This window comes from Cladosporium halotolerans (assembly GCF_011745625.1).
Source record: "Cladosporium halotolerans strain TM138-S3 chromosome Unknown Sca6, whole genome shotgun sequence".
Taxonomy (NCBI): Eukaryota; Fungi; Ascomycota; class Dothideomycetes; order Cladosporiales; family Cladosporiaceae; genus Cladosporium; species Cladosporium halotolerans.
This window is the reverse complement of record NW_027191457.1, coordinates 472,013-486,990: the sequence shown is the minus strand read 5'-3', so window position 1 is coordinate 486,990 and position 14,978 is coordinate 472,013. Positions and strand designations below refer to the sequence as shown.

General features: G+C 56.9%; 6 protein-coding genes across 6 annotated transcripts; 4 read left to right on the top strand and 2 right to left on the bottom strand.

Moving 5' to 3' along the window:
- Positions 1-226: 226 nt before the first annotated feature.
- WHR41_02504 (uncharacterized protein) lies at positions 227-1,701 on the top strand (the record flags this gene model as incomplete). Its single annotated transcript, XM_069371110.1, has 2 exons — positions 227-596; positions 647-1,701. Exons 1-2 carry the CDS (start codon positions 470-472, stop codon positions 1,699-1,701), a joined length of 1,182 nt encoding a protein of 393 aa, XP_069231700.1. The 5' UTR covers positions 227-469.
- Positions 1,702-3,445: 1,744 nt separating this feature from the next.
- On the top strand, positions 3,446-5,028 carry WHR41_02503 (uncharacterized protein). The gene is made up of 2 exons (XM_069371109.1): positions 3,446-3,601; positions 3,665-5,028. The coding sequence occupies exons 1-2, from the start codon at positions 3,486-3,488 to the stop codon at positions 4,728-4,730; spliced, it is 1,182 nt and encodes a 393-aa protein (XP_069231698.1). The 5' UTR covers positions 3,446-3,485; the 3' UTR covers positions 4,731-5,028.
- An 80-nt stretch (positions 5,029-5,108) lies between these two features.
- WHR41_02502 (uncharacterized protein) lies at positions 5,109-8,048 on the bottom strand (the record flags this gene model as incomplete). The annotated part of the gene is made up of 3 exons (XM_069371108.1): positions 7,616-8,048; positions 6,680-7,553; positions 5,109-6,403 (listed from the first exon to the last, which is right to left on the bottom strand). The coding sequence occupies exons 1-3, from the start codon at positions 7,673-7,675 to the stop codon at positions 5,109-5,111; spliced, it is 2,229 nt and encodes a 742-aa protein (XP_069231750.1). The 5' UTR covers positions 7,676-8,048.
- A 1,057-nt stretch (positions 8,049-9,105) lies between these two features.
- Positions 9,106-10,958, top strand: WHR41_02501 (uncharacterized protein; the record flags this gene model as incomplete). The annotated part of the gene is made up of 2 exons (XM_069371107.1): positions 9,106-9,659; positions 9,715-10,958. Exons 1-2 carry the CDS (start codon positions 9,206-9,208, stop codon positions 10,956-10,958), a joined length of 1,698 nt encoding a protein of 565 aa, XP_069231696.1. The 5' UTR covers positions 9,106-9,205.
- A 1,264-nt stretch (positions 10,959-12,222) lies between these two features.
- On the bottom strand, positions 12,223-12,891 carry WHR41_02500 (uncharacterized protein; the record flags this gene model as incomplete). The annotated part of the gene is made up of 1 exon (XM_069371106.1): positions 12,223-12,891. One exon carries the CDS (start codon positions 12,889-12,891, stop codon positions 12,223-12,225), a length of 669 nt encoding a protein of 222 aa, XP_069231697.1.
- A 405-nt stretch (positions 12,892-13,296) lies between these two features.
- Positions 13,297-14,514, top strand: WHR41_02499 (uncharacterized protein; the record flags this gene model as incomplete). Its single annotated transcript, XM_069371105.1, has 1 exon — positions 13,297-14,514. The coding sequence occupies one exon, from the start codon at positions 13,297-13,299 to the stop codon at positions 14,512-14,514; it is 1,218 nt and encodes a 405-aa protein (XP_069231813.1).
- Between the last annotated feature and the right edge of the window lie 464 nt (positions 14,515-14,978).

The following is a 14,978-nucleotide window of genomic DNA, read 5'->3' as shown; positions in this document are numbered from 1 at the left end:
CATGGTCGCAGCGGTAGAGTGTTGTGTTGAGGCGGTTATTCAGAGTGGGACGTGGAGCGGTCTGCTGGAGAACTTGGTAATATTGCGTGAATTACTATGTCTTCACGCCACGCTGACAAACTGCGCGCGCTGTCACATGCGCGCGCGAACCGAACTTCTGGGAGAAAGCTTGGCGCGAACATCACCTTGTTCACTTCGCGAGATGCTTGAAATTCTGGGACACATCATTGCCAAAAGACTTGGTACGTTTCTTCATTTTGATGAAGGAGTATGATCACAATGATAAGATCTTCTGTGTCCGGTTCAGAGATAGTTCAAGGTCGCGCCGCCTCTCGGGTTCGTTAGCCGACGTCATGAAGCTTGGGCACGGACTAGGAAAAGGCCGGCCGAGTCAATGGCTCGACTGCGTGCTTTTCCACAATCCAGCAGATCAGACGCACGATAGCAACACTGGCTTGCCACTGCCATCATGATCCTTGACCAGATAGCGTGGTCGGATTGCTTCATTTTCCTCCTGTTCCTTGCCCCTCAGCTGATCATCCATGTCGGGTTGATCAGAACGGCAGCATGTGCCATCAGGGCATTGCCCTTCCTGGGTATGATTCCTCAGCATGAAATCTGAGCTCCCCAGCTAATGCAAATGAAGTGGCTAAGATGCCCTACCAGCTCGTGCGTGAGCGTCTCAGACCGCGGTCGCAACGATCGCCCTTTGTGCAGCAAGCGACTCTGTTTCAAGACATAGTCGTTAGGATTGTCCGCTACGCATTCGCGTGCATCCCTGCTCACATTGGGAAGGTCTTCTTCTCTAAAGGTGTTGCTTTGCCTTTTTTCAGATTCCGCATGCTGCGAAATGGTGTCCTACGCTGCCCGATCTTCTGGAAGGAAGTTAATCGAGAAGGTCTGAAGGGCATCTATATGATTGATGACGAGACACGGCGGCCAGACATCGTGATCTACTACGCTCACGGTGGCGGGTTCTCAATGGGCTCGTCATACTTCTACATCGAATTTCTGATGGCATGGGTCCATATGCTAAAGGCCGCCGGCTACAGCAACCCCGCACTCTTTGCTCTGGAATACACTCTTGTTCCTGAGGCCACATACCCGACGCAGACTCAGGAGGCTCTTGCTGGTTACCGATACGTTCTTTCAATTGCCCCGGACCCTTCGAGAATTGTCATTTCGGGCGACTCAGCTGGCGCTACTGTCATGCTTAGCCTCCTGCTTTGCCTATCGAAATATACTTCCCTCAAAGACAAGAAGCCTGGGTTCGCTGTGATGATCTCTCCTTGGGCTACAATAATCTCGGACAAGAACCAAAACACTCCGTCGGATTATCTGAACGCAGAAAGTTTACGACTTTATGGCGGTCAGTATATTGGCACGAAAGCATCTCCAGAGGACGCCATGGTCTCGCCCGGTCATAACAAAGATATCATTTGGTGGCGGAAGGCCTCGCCAACGAACGGGTGGTTTTTCATCCACGGAGCGGAAGAAGTGTTCGCGCCGGAAACCAGAGACCTCATTGCTCTACTCAGGAGCACAGGTTCTAATGTGGTCAACCACGAGGAACGGGGTTGGGTCCACGCCTGGCCTGTTGTTAAGCTTTTCCTTTGCAATAATAAGAGAGACAGACTCAGTGGGCTGGAAAGGATGACGGAAATGGTCAAGGAACGCATTCCACGAACTACAGCGAATTAAGAAGACTTCTAGAAGCCGGTACACAAGTCAGAACTCAAAAATGCCCTCTCTTGATCATCGTTGACTATCATCAGCAGCTCGACTCAGTCATCTTTCTTTGCCCCAGTGGTCTCTCTGCTTAGAGACATTCTCTCAATGTCCGCAGCCATAGCATCTCTCGCCCTCAGCCGAACCCGGTCACCAGAGGCGGTTCCACGAGCCTGGCCGGACACCAAGCGATCTCCCGTGTATTCCAACCATCTTTGCACGGAAAGATTGTTTGGCTCATTCGTGGGAGAAGACTCGTTGTGGGCGGCGACATTCGCTTCTGAAAGTAGTGCAGGTGTACCGTGGGATTGAGACGACGGCTTCGTAGAGTTCGTTGGCTGTTTAATCGACATCGTGAGGACGCTATCGATCCTGGCTCTACGATCAGTCTTGGAATCGCTTCACTCAAAGCAACGGCAAGTCGATCCACTGACCCTTCTTAACGATTATATCAAGGCGTGGAGGAGCCTGGCTGGATTGTCAAAATCGTCAGGTCAAGCGTACGGTCGCGGCAAGGTACGATGTGAGTCCTTCGTGTCATGATTCGCAGTACACAACCATTTATACTCAACACGTCGCGCAGGTCGGTTGCATCGCAGGCACAGTGCAAGTCCCCCTATAACGACGAGACCGCAGAACATCATCTTTTTTGCGCGTGACAAGGGGAGGGGACAAGAATAGCACTGCCATTTCCACAGGGCGCCAGGCATTCAGACTGGGGTATACGACACATCTGAAAATGAAGGGTGAAAATTCGCAAGTGGTTTTACGATCCTGAGAGATCTGGCCAGAGGCCGCTCGTCGCTCGTCGCTCCTTCAGCACTCGTGCGCTCGGCAAGGGAGCAGAACCTTTCTGCACAGTGCAGGTGTCATTGCCTCGCACATCCAGCCCTTGTCTGTTCACAGCGCAAGTATGGCGCGCGTCGGGCGACAACATCCGCCTGCACCTCTGCCTTGTAGAAAGAAGCAGGCGGTGGATGGCATTTCTTGGCCACTTTCGTATGGGTCAGTTCCCATTGGTCCGTGGCAATCCGTCGCCAGGTACACGATCGATCTCGCTTGGATGCGAGAAAGTTTCCCATGTTGGGAGCACGGGAAACTTGCACCGCGCAAAAAACTCGAACCATTCTTTGATCTCGCGCAGTGACGTCCCGCCCCGCGTGGCTGTTTCAAAATCCCCAACCTGCCGACCACGCACGGAAACTCTGCACTGTGCGAATAAAACGTCCGCTAGCGAGGTGCGGAGGAGGGGGATCCATCCGACTGGTCCAACATGAATTGCCTTGTTCTGCGCGTCCAGCCTTCAGCGCGAGCGCGGACTCATCAGATGGCACTGGCGTTCGTTCACCGTGAGCCGAATCCCTGTCGACAATTCACCGCTCATGCTTGACGGCACTGGGAACCAAATTCCTGGACCGCCCCAGTCAGCGCTAGCGAGGCTGCCACGGCTGCCGGCGTCGGGGAGACGCCTCCGCAGCATGGTCGCCGATCACATGGCGTTCTGCTGCTGGGCTCGTTATTTACATCCGATGAGCGCATGCATAAACTGGTTGCTGCCGTGTGGCATACCGGGATCCGGGCGTGAGTAGGTTGCGAAGAAGGATGTCCTTTTCAGACGCCCTTCACTTGTGCTTACATCAGTTCCTCTCATTCACTCAACATTAAACACTCCTTTGCAGCTGGGAACGTGATTGAGGACTAGCCAACCTTTTTTTCTTTTTGGAACTTTAGAGACTGGACAATTTGTATGTGGCAATATGGGTAAAGACTGGAAAAGCGCCAGGGCCAACATTCGCAAATACTATGTCGACGAACGGCAATCGGTGTCGAAGATGCGAAGCATCATGAAGAAAGAACATGGTTTCGATGCTTCGTTAGTAAATCTATTTGGAGCAACGCTCATAGTAGCACCAGGGTCCGCTAATGTATTGATCAGGGTGAGATCGTACCGCGCTAAGCTCGCGGAGTGGGAGTTTCGACTGGTTGACACCTCCGCTGATAGCCATCACCGAGGATGGCCACCAGTTCGATGTCGACAAACGTACTCGGTCTCTTCTGACAATACTGCCGATCTCCATGATGCTGCATCTGATGTAGGACCTGCGTCAACAATCTCAGAATCCAGTGTGCCAGAAACTCCGCCTGATCATGAAAGCCCTGGATCCCTTGCCAGGTCCACCTCGCCTTACGATCATTTCGAGAAGGTCTTGCGCCAAGTCCACGAAGCACCCCCTCAAGACCGGCTGGAAATATCAATGCCAGTTGGAGACTACCACGCGAACGGCCAAACGTTCCTACACTACATCGCCGCCCGGGGCCGAATGAACGATGTTCTGAGGGACACTCTCGGCTTCTGCAAGCAACTCGGATACTCCGTCGACGAATTGAACGATCAAGGCTATTCGGCACTCCACATCGCCATACAAAATGACCGTTTCGACAACGTTCAGCTCTTGCTGAACGATGGTGCCTCGCTCGACGTCCGCAACCCTCAGGGAGAACTACCGCTGCACATGGCGGTCATGTCAAGCCAGAACCTTCTACTGGTCAGCCTCCTCCTGGAACGCGACATCAAGGGCCCACGCAAGCACGTCGAACGGCCATCCGACAAGGCCGGGCGAATCGCGCTCGACCTCGTCGTGGACCGGGTCATGCGCGACATCTCCGCCTCCGGAAAATCAGAGTGCACGTACGCGACAAGAAAGATCGTGGGCGCACTTTCGAAGAAGATGCAGACGGTCGAAAATAGAGCCCACCTCGAGGCGTCCGTGAGGAAAGACAGCGAGTTGTTCCTCCAGGCCGTCAACGTCCTGGGGCGGTTCCGCTTCGGCGTGCCCCTCAGTATTACTATGATGTCTGTGTTCCAGGAGTTCAAGGGTGCGGTTGGCTTCCCTTTCGAGGCAGATTGTGAGAGGGTACTACCGCAGTGGCAGGGACGTCTAGCGCAAGAGCAGCATCTTTTTTTCGATCCGGCGCCGGAATCGATCGAGAGGCATTATTGAGCGCCAGGGTGTTGCGAGAGGATTTTGCAGGGACGATTCTCTTTTCATTCTCCTTCTCTTCTTTTCCCGCTCGTCTACGAGTTTTCTTCAGTGACTTCAATTATTCTTCAGTTCTTCTTCAGTTCTTCCCGAGACTTTCAGCTTTATTTTCATCTCTTCCTCACTTTTTGAGCCATTGTTTGAGTTCCTTTTCAATTTCTCTTCTATTGTTCTTTCACTTGGTCAGAGACTTCGTCAGGGTATCACTATAATCGTCAAATCATCCTCATCAATCGAGCCACCATCATTTTCCAATCAACCCATCAATCGACCCACGACTTCCATACAAGCACCCTCATCCAATCGCCATCCACCAGCCTTCTCCCGTCCCAACCCCTCTCAAAGCAACCTAACATGATTCCCCGGAAACAGCCCCTTCATCCCCGCATAAACCCCCCAAAACCAATCCTCATTCATGCGCTCCGCCTCCCTGACCTCCGCATTCTTCGGGAAGCTCAGCTCGTCCTCCGCCGCCTCGAACCGGCCCCAAAGCGCAAGACACCTCAGCCCCACGCCCCCGTCCGGCGGCAGAGCGCCCTGCGCCCCAGCCGACACCGATGCCTCGTCCTCCTTCAGCGCCCAGCCGCCCACCATCTCGCGCTTGACGCGCCGCTGCAGCGCGCCCTCGGGCGTCTCCTGGAAGCTCACGACGGCCATGCGGTGGCCCTGCGGGCAGCGGCGCCAGCCGGCTGGGCCGTTGGCGGGGGCGATTTTGCCAGAGCCTGCGAGGCCGGCGTAGCAGTCGGCGCAGACATCGTAGTCTCCCGCGTTGCAGGCGTGGCAGTGGAAGCGGGGCGCGGCGGGGGGGATGGGGTAGTGGCAGACGTCGCAGTCTTGGCGGATGGGGAGCGGGACGTATTGGTTTTCGGGCAGGTGGGGGATGGGGATTATGAGGTTCGGGGTGTTGGTGAGGGTGCTGGTGTGCGCGACGGGGAGGAGCGGGTGCGTGCAGTGGTGGCCGCGGTTGAGGCAGGGGGCGCAGCAGCCCCAGGCGCCTTCGAGGCAGATGTAGCAGTGCCAGTAGGTGGCGTTGGCGAAGGAGTGGCAGAGGTCGCAGAAGGCGCCTTCTTGGGGGCGGTCGAGGGGCTGGTCGGATGAGCCGGGTCGTGGGTATTTGCGTGCGAGGAGGGTGTGCGGGGGCTCGTGGCCTACAGGGTAGCCTTCCGGTGGTTCGGCGCGTTGGTATCGAGGCCATGCTGCGTAGCCAAAGCCAAACCAGTGGTTGCAGCCTCGGCCGGCTCTATAGCAGTCGAGACACAGATCGTAATCGCCATCATTGCATTTGTAGCAATGATAATGTAAGTCGTGCTGGATATTCTCTTTGGCGCATCGATTGCAGGAAACCTCCGGGATGTTGGCATTGCGGTGGGCAGCGGCAACGGCCTGGATGCTATCCTGGTTTACAGGCTCAGGGGCGAAATTTGCCGCAGAGAAAGGCCTCTCAACAGGATCGGAAGTATCAGGTACAAGAGGCGACGTCGCTAAAGTGGGCGTGCTGTGGTTGTTGGTGTTGCCTTGACGTCTGACGACTTCAAGCGGATGCACTGTTCGGGCGATTCCTTCGGCCGGTGGTTGCGTACCCGAAGCCGTGCGAGTTCGCTGCGCATGTATGGCGCCCCTAGCGCCTTCCGGGTCTGTGACGCTTCGATGTGAGCTCGAGGGACGCCGTCGGCGCTCTCGCTGCGGATCCTCAGAATGAGGTGCTGAAGATAGGTCTGTTGCTGAGCGTGCTGCCGGTGTGATGACCCGATGTGTGCTGTCAGTGCGACTTGAAGATCGATGGCTTCTTTGGCTGGTTGCGCTCGTTGATCTGCGGTGGCTCCGGGGCGCATCAAGGGTGGACTGGTTAAGGAGGTGCGGCCTCGAGATGGGCGGATGATTTCTGCTTTGCGAAGTAGGTGCAAGGTTACTGTCTACTCGTGTCCGTGGTCGACGTTCGGCATTCCCAGAGCTAGCTGGCCGTGGCTCTGAGTCTGTGCGAGCTCGCCTCTCGTGATTTCTCGAGCGTTCCCTCTGGCGGTGTCGTCTCCTTCGGTAAGCCTCCGCAATCCGTTCCGTCAGTTCCTCTTCCTGCTCCGTGGTCAAGTGGTCGATGTCAATCCCCTCCAGAATGCCAGACGAAAGAATCGATTGCATGATCTCCTCTTGAACTTCCAAAGAATCCGTCTCGGATGCACTCAACAGGCTACGCAAAGAAGGCTGGTGCTCGATGGGCCGGTCGTCTGTCTCCTGTCCTCTCGGCCTCACATCCGCGCTCCTCGGCTGCTGGCTTGTTTGCCGACTTGAGTGCTCTCTTCTGTGCGAACTTTCACGATGATGGTTGTGCGAGCCATGTTGGTTCCTCCTCCGATCATCTCTCCTGGCCGTCCGCTGTGCTCTCCGATTCGCCGCAACCGCTGGATCGATATCTGCCATGCTCATCATCCTAACCTCGTCCATAAGCCTCTCATCCTCGCTGTCCTCCGAATCCTGGGTGATCACCACAGGTGGGATGACGTCCTCTCCAGGTTTGTAGTGGTTGCGCATTTCCTCTTTTTCCGCCTCGCTCTTGCTCCGGCCCGGGTGAGAGGTCAGGTACATGTCCAGAAGCGTGGTGACGGTAGCGTTGGGTCGCGTGCCTCGTACTTCGGCGCGGCATGACGGGCAGGTGTACGGATGCGTGGTTCGGCGTGCTTGGACGGCGGAGGTGGCCTGCCATGAAAACCATTCCTTCAAGCAAGAGCCGCAGAAGGTGTGCAGGCAGTCGAGCAGCGTCAAGGGCTGGTACATGATGTCTGTACATATCTAGCAGCGTGTTAGCGCAGATCACCAGCTCCAGGCGGGAGCACCAGGCCAGGCCAACGTACCGAGCATGTCAATTCCTTCTCCAGCACAAGGCTGCCGCTGCTGCTCGTGTCCTCTGCCATGATGGCTTGCGCGGCAGCCCGGCTTCTCGGCCGCTATGTTCCTGTCAAAGGTGTCTGGACGAGCGGCGGGGTCAGTATGCGTGACTGTTTGGCGCGGGTGGCGCAGGCGTGCAGCGGAGCTTCGACGCCGCTGGGCTGTTGTACAGCCGTGTGAGGCACCGGTGCAGCTGTCCTGCGTCTGTATGGATGACGACAGCCCGCGCGTGCAGTTCTGCAACTTTGGGAGGGCGTTGCGACGTGACACGGTAGACCATCCGCGTTTGGCTGACGACTTGCGCGCGATGTACATGTAAGCCTCACCGCCAAACTACTACGAGTGTGGCGTGCTGTCTGATGGCGGGGCTAGCAAGTGTCTCGCAGCCCTCGCGCTTGCAAGAGACATCGTCTGGACTCTATAGGCGACTTTCGGCCTCCTCTCTCCTTCAGATTCTGCTGTCAGTCTCCGCGAGCGAAAAGAGCATTACCTCCGGTGAGATATTCGATGTAGGGGCTCGCTCCCCTCTGGCAATTACTCGAACGAACACCGCATTTACCGGGGGCCTACCGCACGAAGGCGGGCAGTGTAGTTGCGATCTGACTGAGCCCACAGGCCCGTCAAGGCCATCCACGAGGCGCTGAGACACGAGCCTGCACGGCAGCAGAAAGCCAGCGGTACCTGCAACACGGCAGAACGTAAGGTACGGCAGCGAAGCACCTCCCGTTTGACACCAGCGTATATCGATGGCTAGACCAAGCAGCGGCCGAAGCCGTCGGTACCGGCTGGGAGGAGCCTGTTTGCATACCGGCATCACGGGACTTCCGGCGCTCCTTCTGTGTTTGGCGAGCCCCGCGACGTCAGTGAATCGGCGTGGCTTGCAGGGATGGTGAAGATGGCGGCCAGCAAGGCTGCTTGCACAAGCCACCTCCACTGACGCACGACGATCCCAGCTCGCTTGAGACCTTGTCGCAGCATCCAACCACGAGCACACTCCATCCGCTGAGACATTTAACGGCTTTTCTATCTGCCAAACCCTCCACCCATCGTGCTGCCACACAGGGGCCTCGCGTCGTGAAATTGAATCCCTCACGGATGTCGAACGCGTAACTTATCCAGCATTGAATGGATTGCACCGCCTTGCTCTCGGCCGCGGCACTCCCAAATAGAGGGATCTGCAAAGCATGCGCAGTCGTCCACGGCAAACCCTACACCCGGTGCTGCGGCCGTGCTGGATCGAGTGGACAGCACCCTCCGCCCACCCCTGCTCCCGCCTTACATTAGAAATACTGGCTCCAAAGCAATTCACGATCGGGCCATGGCATTCTGCTAGTGCTGCGCAATGATGGTACGAAGCCTGGTGCACAGCTAAGTAAGTCTATACCCTCAGGGACTGTGCCAGCCGTTCCGCCCATTTCAACGGCGCCTATTTCTAGGAGGCTGGCCCACCACTCTGATGCTGGGTGTCTTGTATTTGTGAGGTAGGTCGTTCCTGCACTACGATCGTACAGATCCCTTCCCCATCTTCTCTCGCTTGCATCAATCAATCAATCAAGATGCATTCACGTTCGTTCCCACTCGCCGCTCTTTCCGTCCTCTCCAGCGGTGCACTCGCTGCCCCCGCCCCAGGTGCAGTGCCTGTGCCTCCTTTGTACGCTGAGGGTGTCCTTGAGCTTGCGAAGAGGCAAAGCGGTCTGACCCGGTACCAGCCGGTGGAGGTGCCATGCCCTGACACTGCTCTCGTGAGAGATGCAACGGGATTGGGCACCCCGGAAGCCGAGTACATCGCCTCCCGAAAAGAAAAGGCGGATGCCGCGCTTGCGCAGTGGCTAGAGAGGCAAGGCTCGTTCGGCAACTCGAGTCAACCTACCGTTGCTTTGGCATCCAGTGGTGGAGGCTACCGTGCACTTCTCGCCGGTGCTGGTGTCATCAAGGCATTCGACGCTCGCGAGGGTAGCAATCAGGTCAGCGGCCTCTATCAAGCACTGACTTACCAATCCGGGCTTTCCGGTAAGTGCCATTTTCACATCATTCGACCGAATATGGGCGTAGCTGACATATGTAGGCGGCGCATGGCTCCTCTCTTCCCAGTCTGGCAATGACTGGCCTACTATCAGCTATCTGCAAGAGAACCTTTGGGAGGATGCTTTCGAAGTCTCTCTTTTGCTTCCGGCGAACCTTCTCTCCTTCTCCGGTCTTACCCAGTATGGTGCAATCACCACAGAGATTCTCTCCAAGGAAGGTGCCGGCTTCGACACGACCATCATCGACCCGTGGGGCCGTCTTCTCTCCTACCAACTCCTCGAGGGCGCATTCGGCGGCGTAGACACGCAAATGTCCACCCTTTCATCACTCAGCAACTTCACCGACCACAACGTCCCCTTCCCGATCATCACCGCACTCGGCGTCGTGGCCAGGGAGAACCAATGCACCCCTCCCGACGACGCCACCCAGTACGAATTCCACCCCTACGAGTTCGGCTCCTGGGACGACGGCCTCTCCGCCTTCGCCAACGTCGAATTCCTCGGCTCCAACCTCAACAATGGCCAGCCCGAAGACGCCAGCCAGTGTGTCGCCGAGTACGACAATCTCGGCTACGTCCTCGGCACCTCCTCCAACATCTTCCCAGCCATCTGCGAACCCCTCTCGCCCGCCAACAGCACCGACGACCCCCTCGCCAACGTCCTCGAAGGCATCATCAGCCTCGCCCACGAGCCCGTCTTCGAAGACCTCTTCGCCCTCTACCGCAACCCCTTCTTCAACCTCTCGCGGTCCAGCCGCGTCTCGCAAGACGAAGAACTCCTCCTCCTCGACGGCGGCTTCAGCAACCAGAACGTCCCCATCTGGCCCTTCATCGTCGAAGCCCGCGACGTCGACGTCCTGATCGTCAACGACAACTCCGCCGACACCGAGGACAACTACCCCAACGGCACGGCGCCGCACCAGACATACTTGCAGGCGCAGCTGAACGGCTTGGCCAAGATGCCGTTCGTGCCCGACGTGAACACGTTCGTCTCGCAGGGCCTGAACCAGCGCGCGACGTTCTTCGGCTGCGATGAGCCGGACACGACGTTCATTGTCTACCTGCCGAACAGGGAGTACAGTTTTGCGTCGGGCCAGTCGACGGGCAAGGTCGTGTACTCTAAGGACGAGACGAGGGCTATGATTGCCAACGGCGTGCAGGTTGGTACGCAGGACGGCGAGGAGGGTTGGGGCCTGTGCTTGGCTTGTGCGATCAAGAGTCGCGAGGAGGGTTTGCCTGAGGGCTGTGCGGCTTGCTTCGATAAGTACTGCTATCGTCAGAGCTGATGAAGTGATCAGCCTTGTTGAGAGACACGTTGAAAAGTTGACGGATAGATCATGATGTTTAATGCTTCCTAAGGAGCAATAGTTCTGTAATTAATCACGATGTCACGAGAGCCGTCCTTCCAAACTCCATCGCCATCCTTTGCCATGCCCAAGATACCTCTCACTGACACGCTGGGTGTCCACCGATCCTTCCCGATCCAACCTCACATCCCCCGCGGATCCAAACCGCGCTCTCTCGCATCCCTCGCGCATCCAACCCGACCCCTCCCTAACCCCCAATCTCTCCAAAGAATCCTTCTTCCTCAGCCTCCCCCACCCTCCTCGGCACAAACTCCCCCCCATCCGCGCCCTTCCCCACGAACTCCCTCTCGCACCACCCCAAGCACTCCCTCAACTCCCCCACCAGCCCCAGCGCCCCCTCGCACGCTTCCCTCAGCCCCTCCCACCCCTGCGCTTCCGCCATCCGGCCCACAGCCCTCCACGTCTGCGCGCGCTCTTCGCGCCCGAGGACTTCGGCGCGCAGGTCGCCGACCATGAGAAGGCGGTCGCGGGCGCGCATGTCGCTGTGCTGGAGGGTGAGTTTGGCGGGGGCGAATTTGGAGAGGAGGGTGCTGCCGGTCGAGGTGTTGGCGAGGATGAGGGAGGTGACGGCGGCGGTTGGGCAGGTGTGCGCGGTGCGGGCGGGGTCGGCGAGCCACGTTGTTGCGGCGGTGTGGAGGGTTTGCGAGGTGGGGGAGCGAGGGTGGCGGGATGGGAGGGAGGGGGAGGAGGGTGTTGGTGGGCGGTCTTCGTGGGGTGGAATTGGTGTTTGGACTTCGTCGTTCTCTGGTTGGGTGTCGATTGGCGGAGGGTGTTGTGGTTGGTGGTTGGTGATGGGTAGATCTCGAGGAGGATTCTCCTGGTGGGTGTTGTTTGGCGGAGGATGGTTTCGGCGGAACATTGTTTCGGAGAGGAATTGAAGATTTTTTTGTTTGCGACAGCGGTGTTTGATACCGATGTGAAGGTTGTTGGCGGCGTTGTTGTTGTTGTTGTTAGGGAGGGAAGGTGGATGTGTGGTCGCTGAGAAGTCGGCAGGCTCGCCCTTTCTCTTGATGAAGTGGCGCTGGCGCAGCTTTTCATCCACCGCTGACTGAACGGTTTGCATGTGAGATTGTTTGCCCGTGATTCACTTCAATTCAAGTCACCTCAATGGAGCCCTTTGCATGAGGAGTCAAGACGGCACAGAAGCGCATCAGCAATCACGCGGATCAATGGATCGATACAATCAATCGCTGCTCGCTGAATCTTCCCTCTCAGTCCGTCCATTCTTCCTCCTCCAGGCCTCGATTCCACGGTCGATCTCTTTCTTCGACATGCCGCTGTTCACGAGCTGCATGACGACACCCAGCGTCTCAACGTTCTTATTCCTACTCTCGTCGTCAAAGAAAAGCATCTCCTCATACTCAATCCCACTCTTCTTCTGCAGCTTCGCAAAATGCGTCCTCTTATCACCAGGATAGATCTCCAAATGATCGAACAACCCATACGCATGCCTGCCACCCGCAGCCGGCGCCGCGCCAGGAATCTTGAGCATCTTGAGAGCCTGCCTCGCAAGATCAGGCGCGCAAGTCCGGCTCGCGGCGCCGAGGATGATGTCCCTCTGCTTGATGGAGCTGAGGATGCCCGCAGTGTCGTTGTAGAAGCCGTAAGAGTCGCCATAGCGATCCTTGACCGTGAGGCCGTTGGGCGTGGGTTTGAGCGGCGATGTGACGTGCGTATCGATCCAGAAGGGCCAGAGAGTGTAGTCCAGATCGAAGACGATCATTTTGGGCAAGGGAAGGCCGTCGTTAAAGGTTGAGGGTGCGCCGACGACTTCGGCGGGCTTGGTGACGGTCGTGGTTGGGTCGTCGGCGGAAAAGGCCACGGCGGCCTCGCGGTTGGATTTGCGTGTCATGTTATGTAGGAGTGCGATCAGGAGGAATGCAAGGATGCAAGCGAGGTTGAGACGGTTTTGCCGTAGGCTCGTGGTTGCGCGTGATAGGCGCGATATGGTGCCAGTGCAGGTTCAGTGCAATGGAAAAGAGAGAAGGAGGTATTGTACCCAGGGAATACGCAGTCGCTGAACGCGTGAAGACAGCAATTTGTATAATCTTAACTTGGTCATCCAAAGAGAGAGGATCTTCGCAGCGAAGAAATGCAAGTGAATGAGTCGGTCGCGACGATGACGTGCCAGGGTCCAAAGCGCCGTTGGATGCCTCGAGCTTCGAGCTCGTCAAACGCCGGCCCAAGCACTGACTTGACCAGCCAAACAGACACTCGCTACACTACCATCGCTGGCCAGACCACTCGCATGCCCAACATGGCAGGCAAGAAAGCGAACTCGAATCCGCTCGTCACCAACAAACCTTCCGATGCGCCCGTCTCCGTCCAACTCCATCCTCTCGTTCTCCTCACTGTCTCCGACTACATCACAAGACACACTCTCCGCCGTCAGGAAGGCCCAATCGTAGGCGCGATTTTTGGCCAGCAGAACGGGCGCAATTTCACCCTCGAGCACGCCTTCGAATGCAAGATTTCACAAAATGAAGATGCGCCACTCGATAGCGAATGGTTCAATCAGCGCGTGGAGCAGTACCGCGAGGTGCACAAGGCGCCTGCACTAGACCTCGTCGCGATGTTCATGTCAGGTCCTGCAAATGGCCCGCAACCCGCACACCTACCGGCTCTGAGACAAGCACAATCTTTGGTAGGTAACGACAATGTCATGCTGCTGCTATTCCAGCTGGACATGGTGGACAAGATGGAGGGAGGCAAGCTGCCGATCGGGCTTTTCGAGCCCTACCAGGAGCCTGTCGGCGAGCAAACAGACATCCATTTCCGCGAACTGAGCTTTGAGGTGGAGACGGGCGACGCAGAAATGATCGGTGTGGACTTTGTGGCGAAGGGCGGTGGAAACGCTACGGCAGTGCCGGGTGTCCAGCCTGCGGGTGGCGCTGAGTCCAGCACGAGAGAGAAGAAAACCAAAGGAAAGAGCAGGGCAAAAGACGACAAAGATGACGGCGAGATCGATCCGACCTCTTCAAACGTGTTGAGCCGTGAGGACGACGAGCTCATATCCTCTCTCACCGCCAAGGCCAATGCGATCAAGATGCTCAACCAGCGGATCAACCTCATCCGCTCATATCTGACCTCCTTACCTGAAAGCTACTTGACGGATGCATCCTCAACTACTTTACCAGCCGACGGCACAAACTACGCACTGCTCCGTCACATCAACTCTCTCGTATCGCGTCTCCCGCTGCTTGCACCGCCCACAGCAGTAACGTCGGGAACTGATGTCGATCAAGCGCCTGTGTCTTCTATACATCAGGCCGCAACCCGGGAGCAGCAAGATGTCCACCTCACATCTCTCCTTGCCGCTCTCACACGGTCTGTAAGTGAGACGCAAGCCCTGGCATCGAAGTTCCACATGGTACAGCGCGAGCGCTCGACCAGGGACCGCTCCATCCTGCAAGGTATGGGACAGGTTCGCTTCGCAGGCGGACCAGAAGAATCGTTCGAGCCTCGCGAGTATTAGGAAAACTCGCAGGCGAGAGCTATAAGGAACCCGGCATTGATGGAATGGCTCGCGATGGAAGAGAAACCGCGCATTTTCCGGCGTGATCCGGGATTTTGATAGACGAGCATGGCGTTTGATGAAGAGGCTGCGGTCTTACGATTACGACTGGCATGGCAACGGCGCAACGGTACATGAATAAGCAAGATGGCTGGATGAGCATACTTCAAGCTCATAGGGCTCAGTTTGCAAGTAACCTCCAATAGAAATAGCTCTGTATGCGTTGAGCGGTAGTATGAACCGCGTATAGCCAAAGGTTTAATTTGAAAATTCACACGCTCTATTGAGCAATGAATGCATGCCTCGGGAGACCCTTTCCACCACTACTGTACCAATTGCTTAGCAGAGATGAGTGGCTGTGACAGCCAAGCAGTCGCCACATGAGCGCATACGTGTCTGGCAGACGCCGCGCATACAGCACAAGG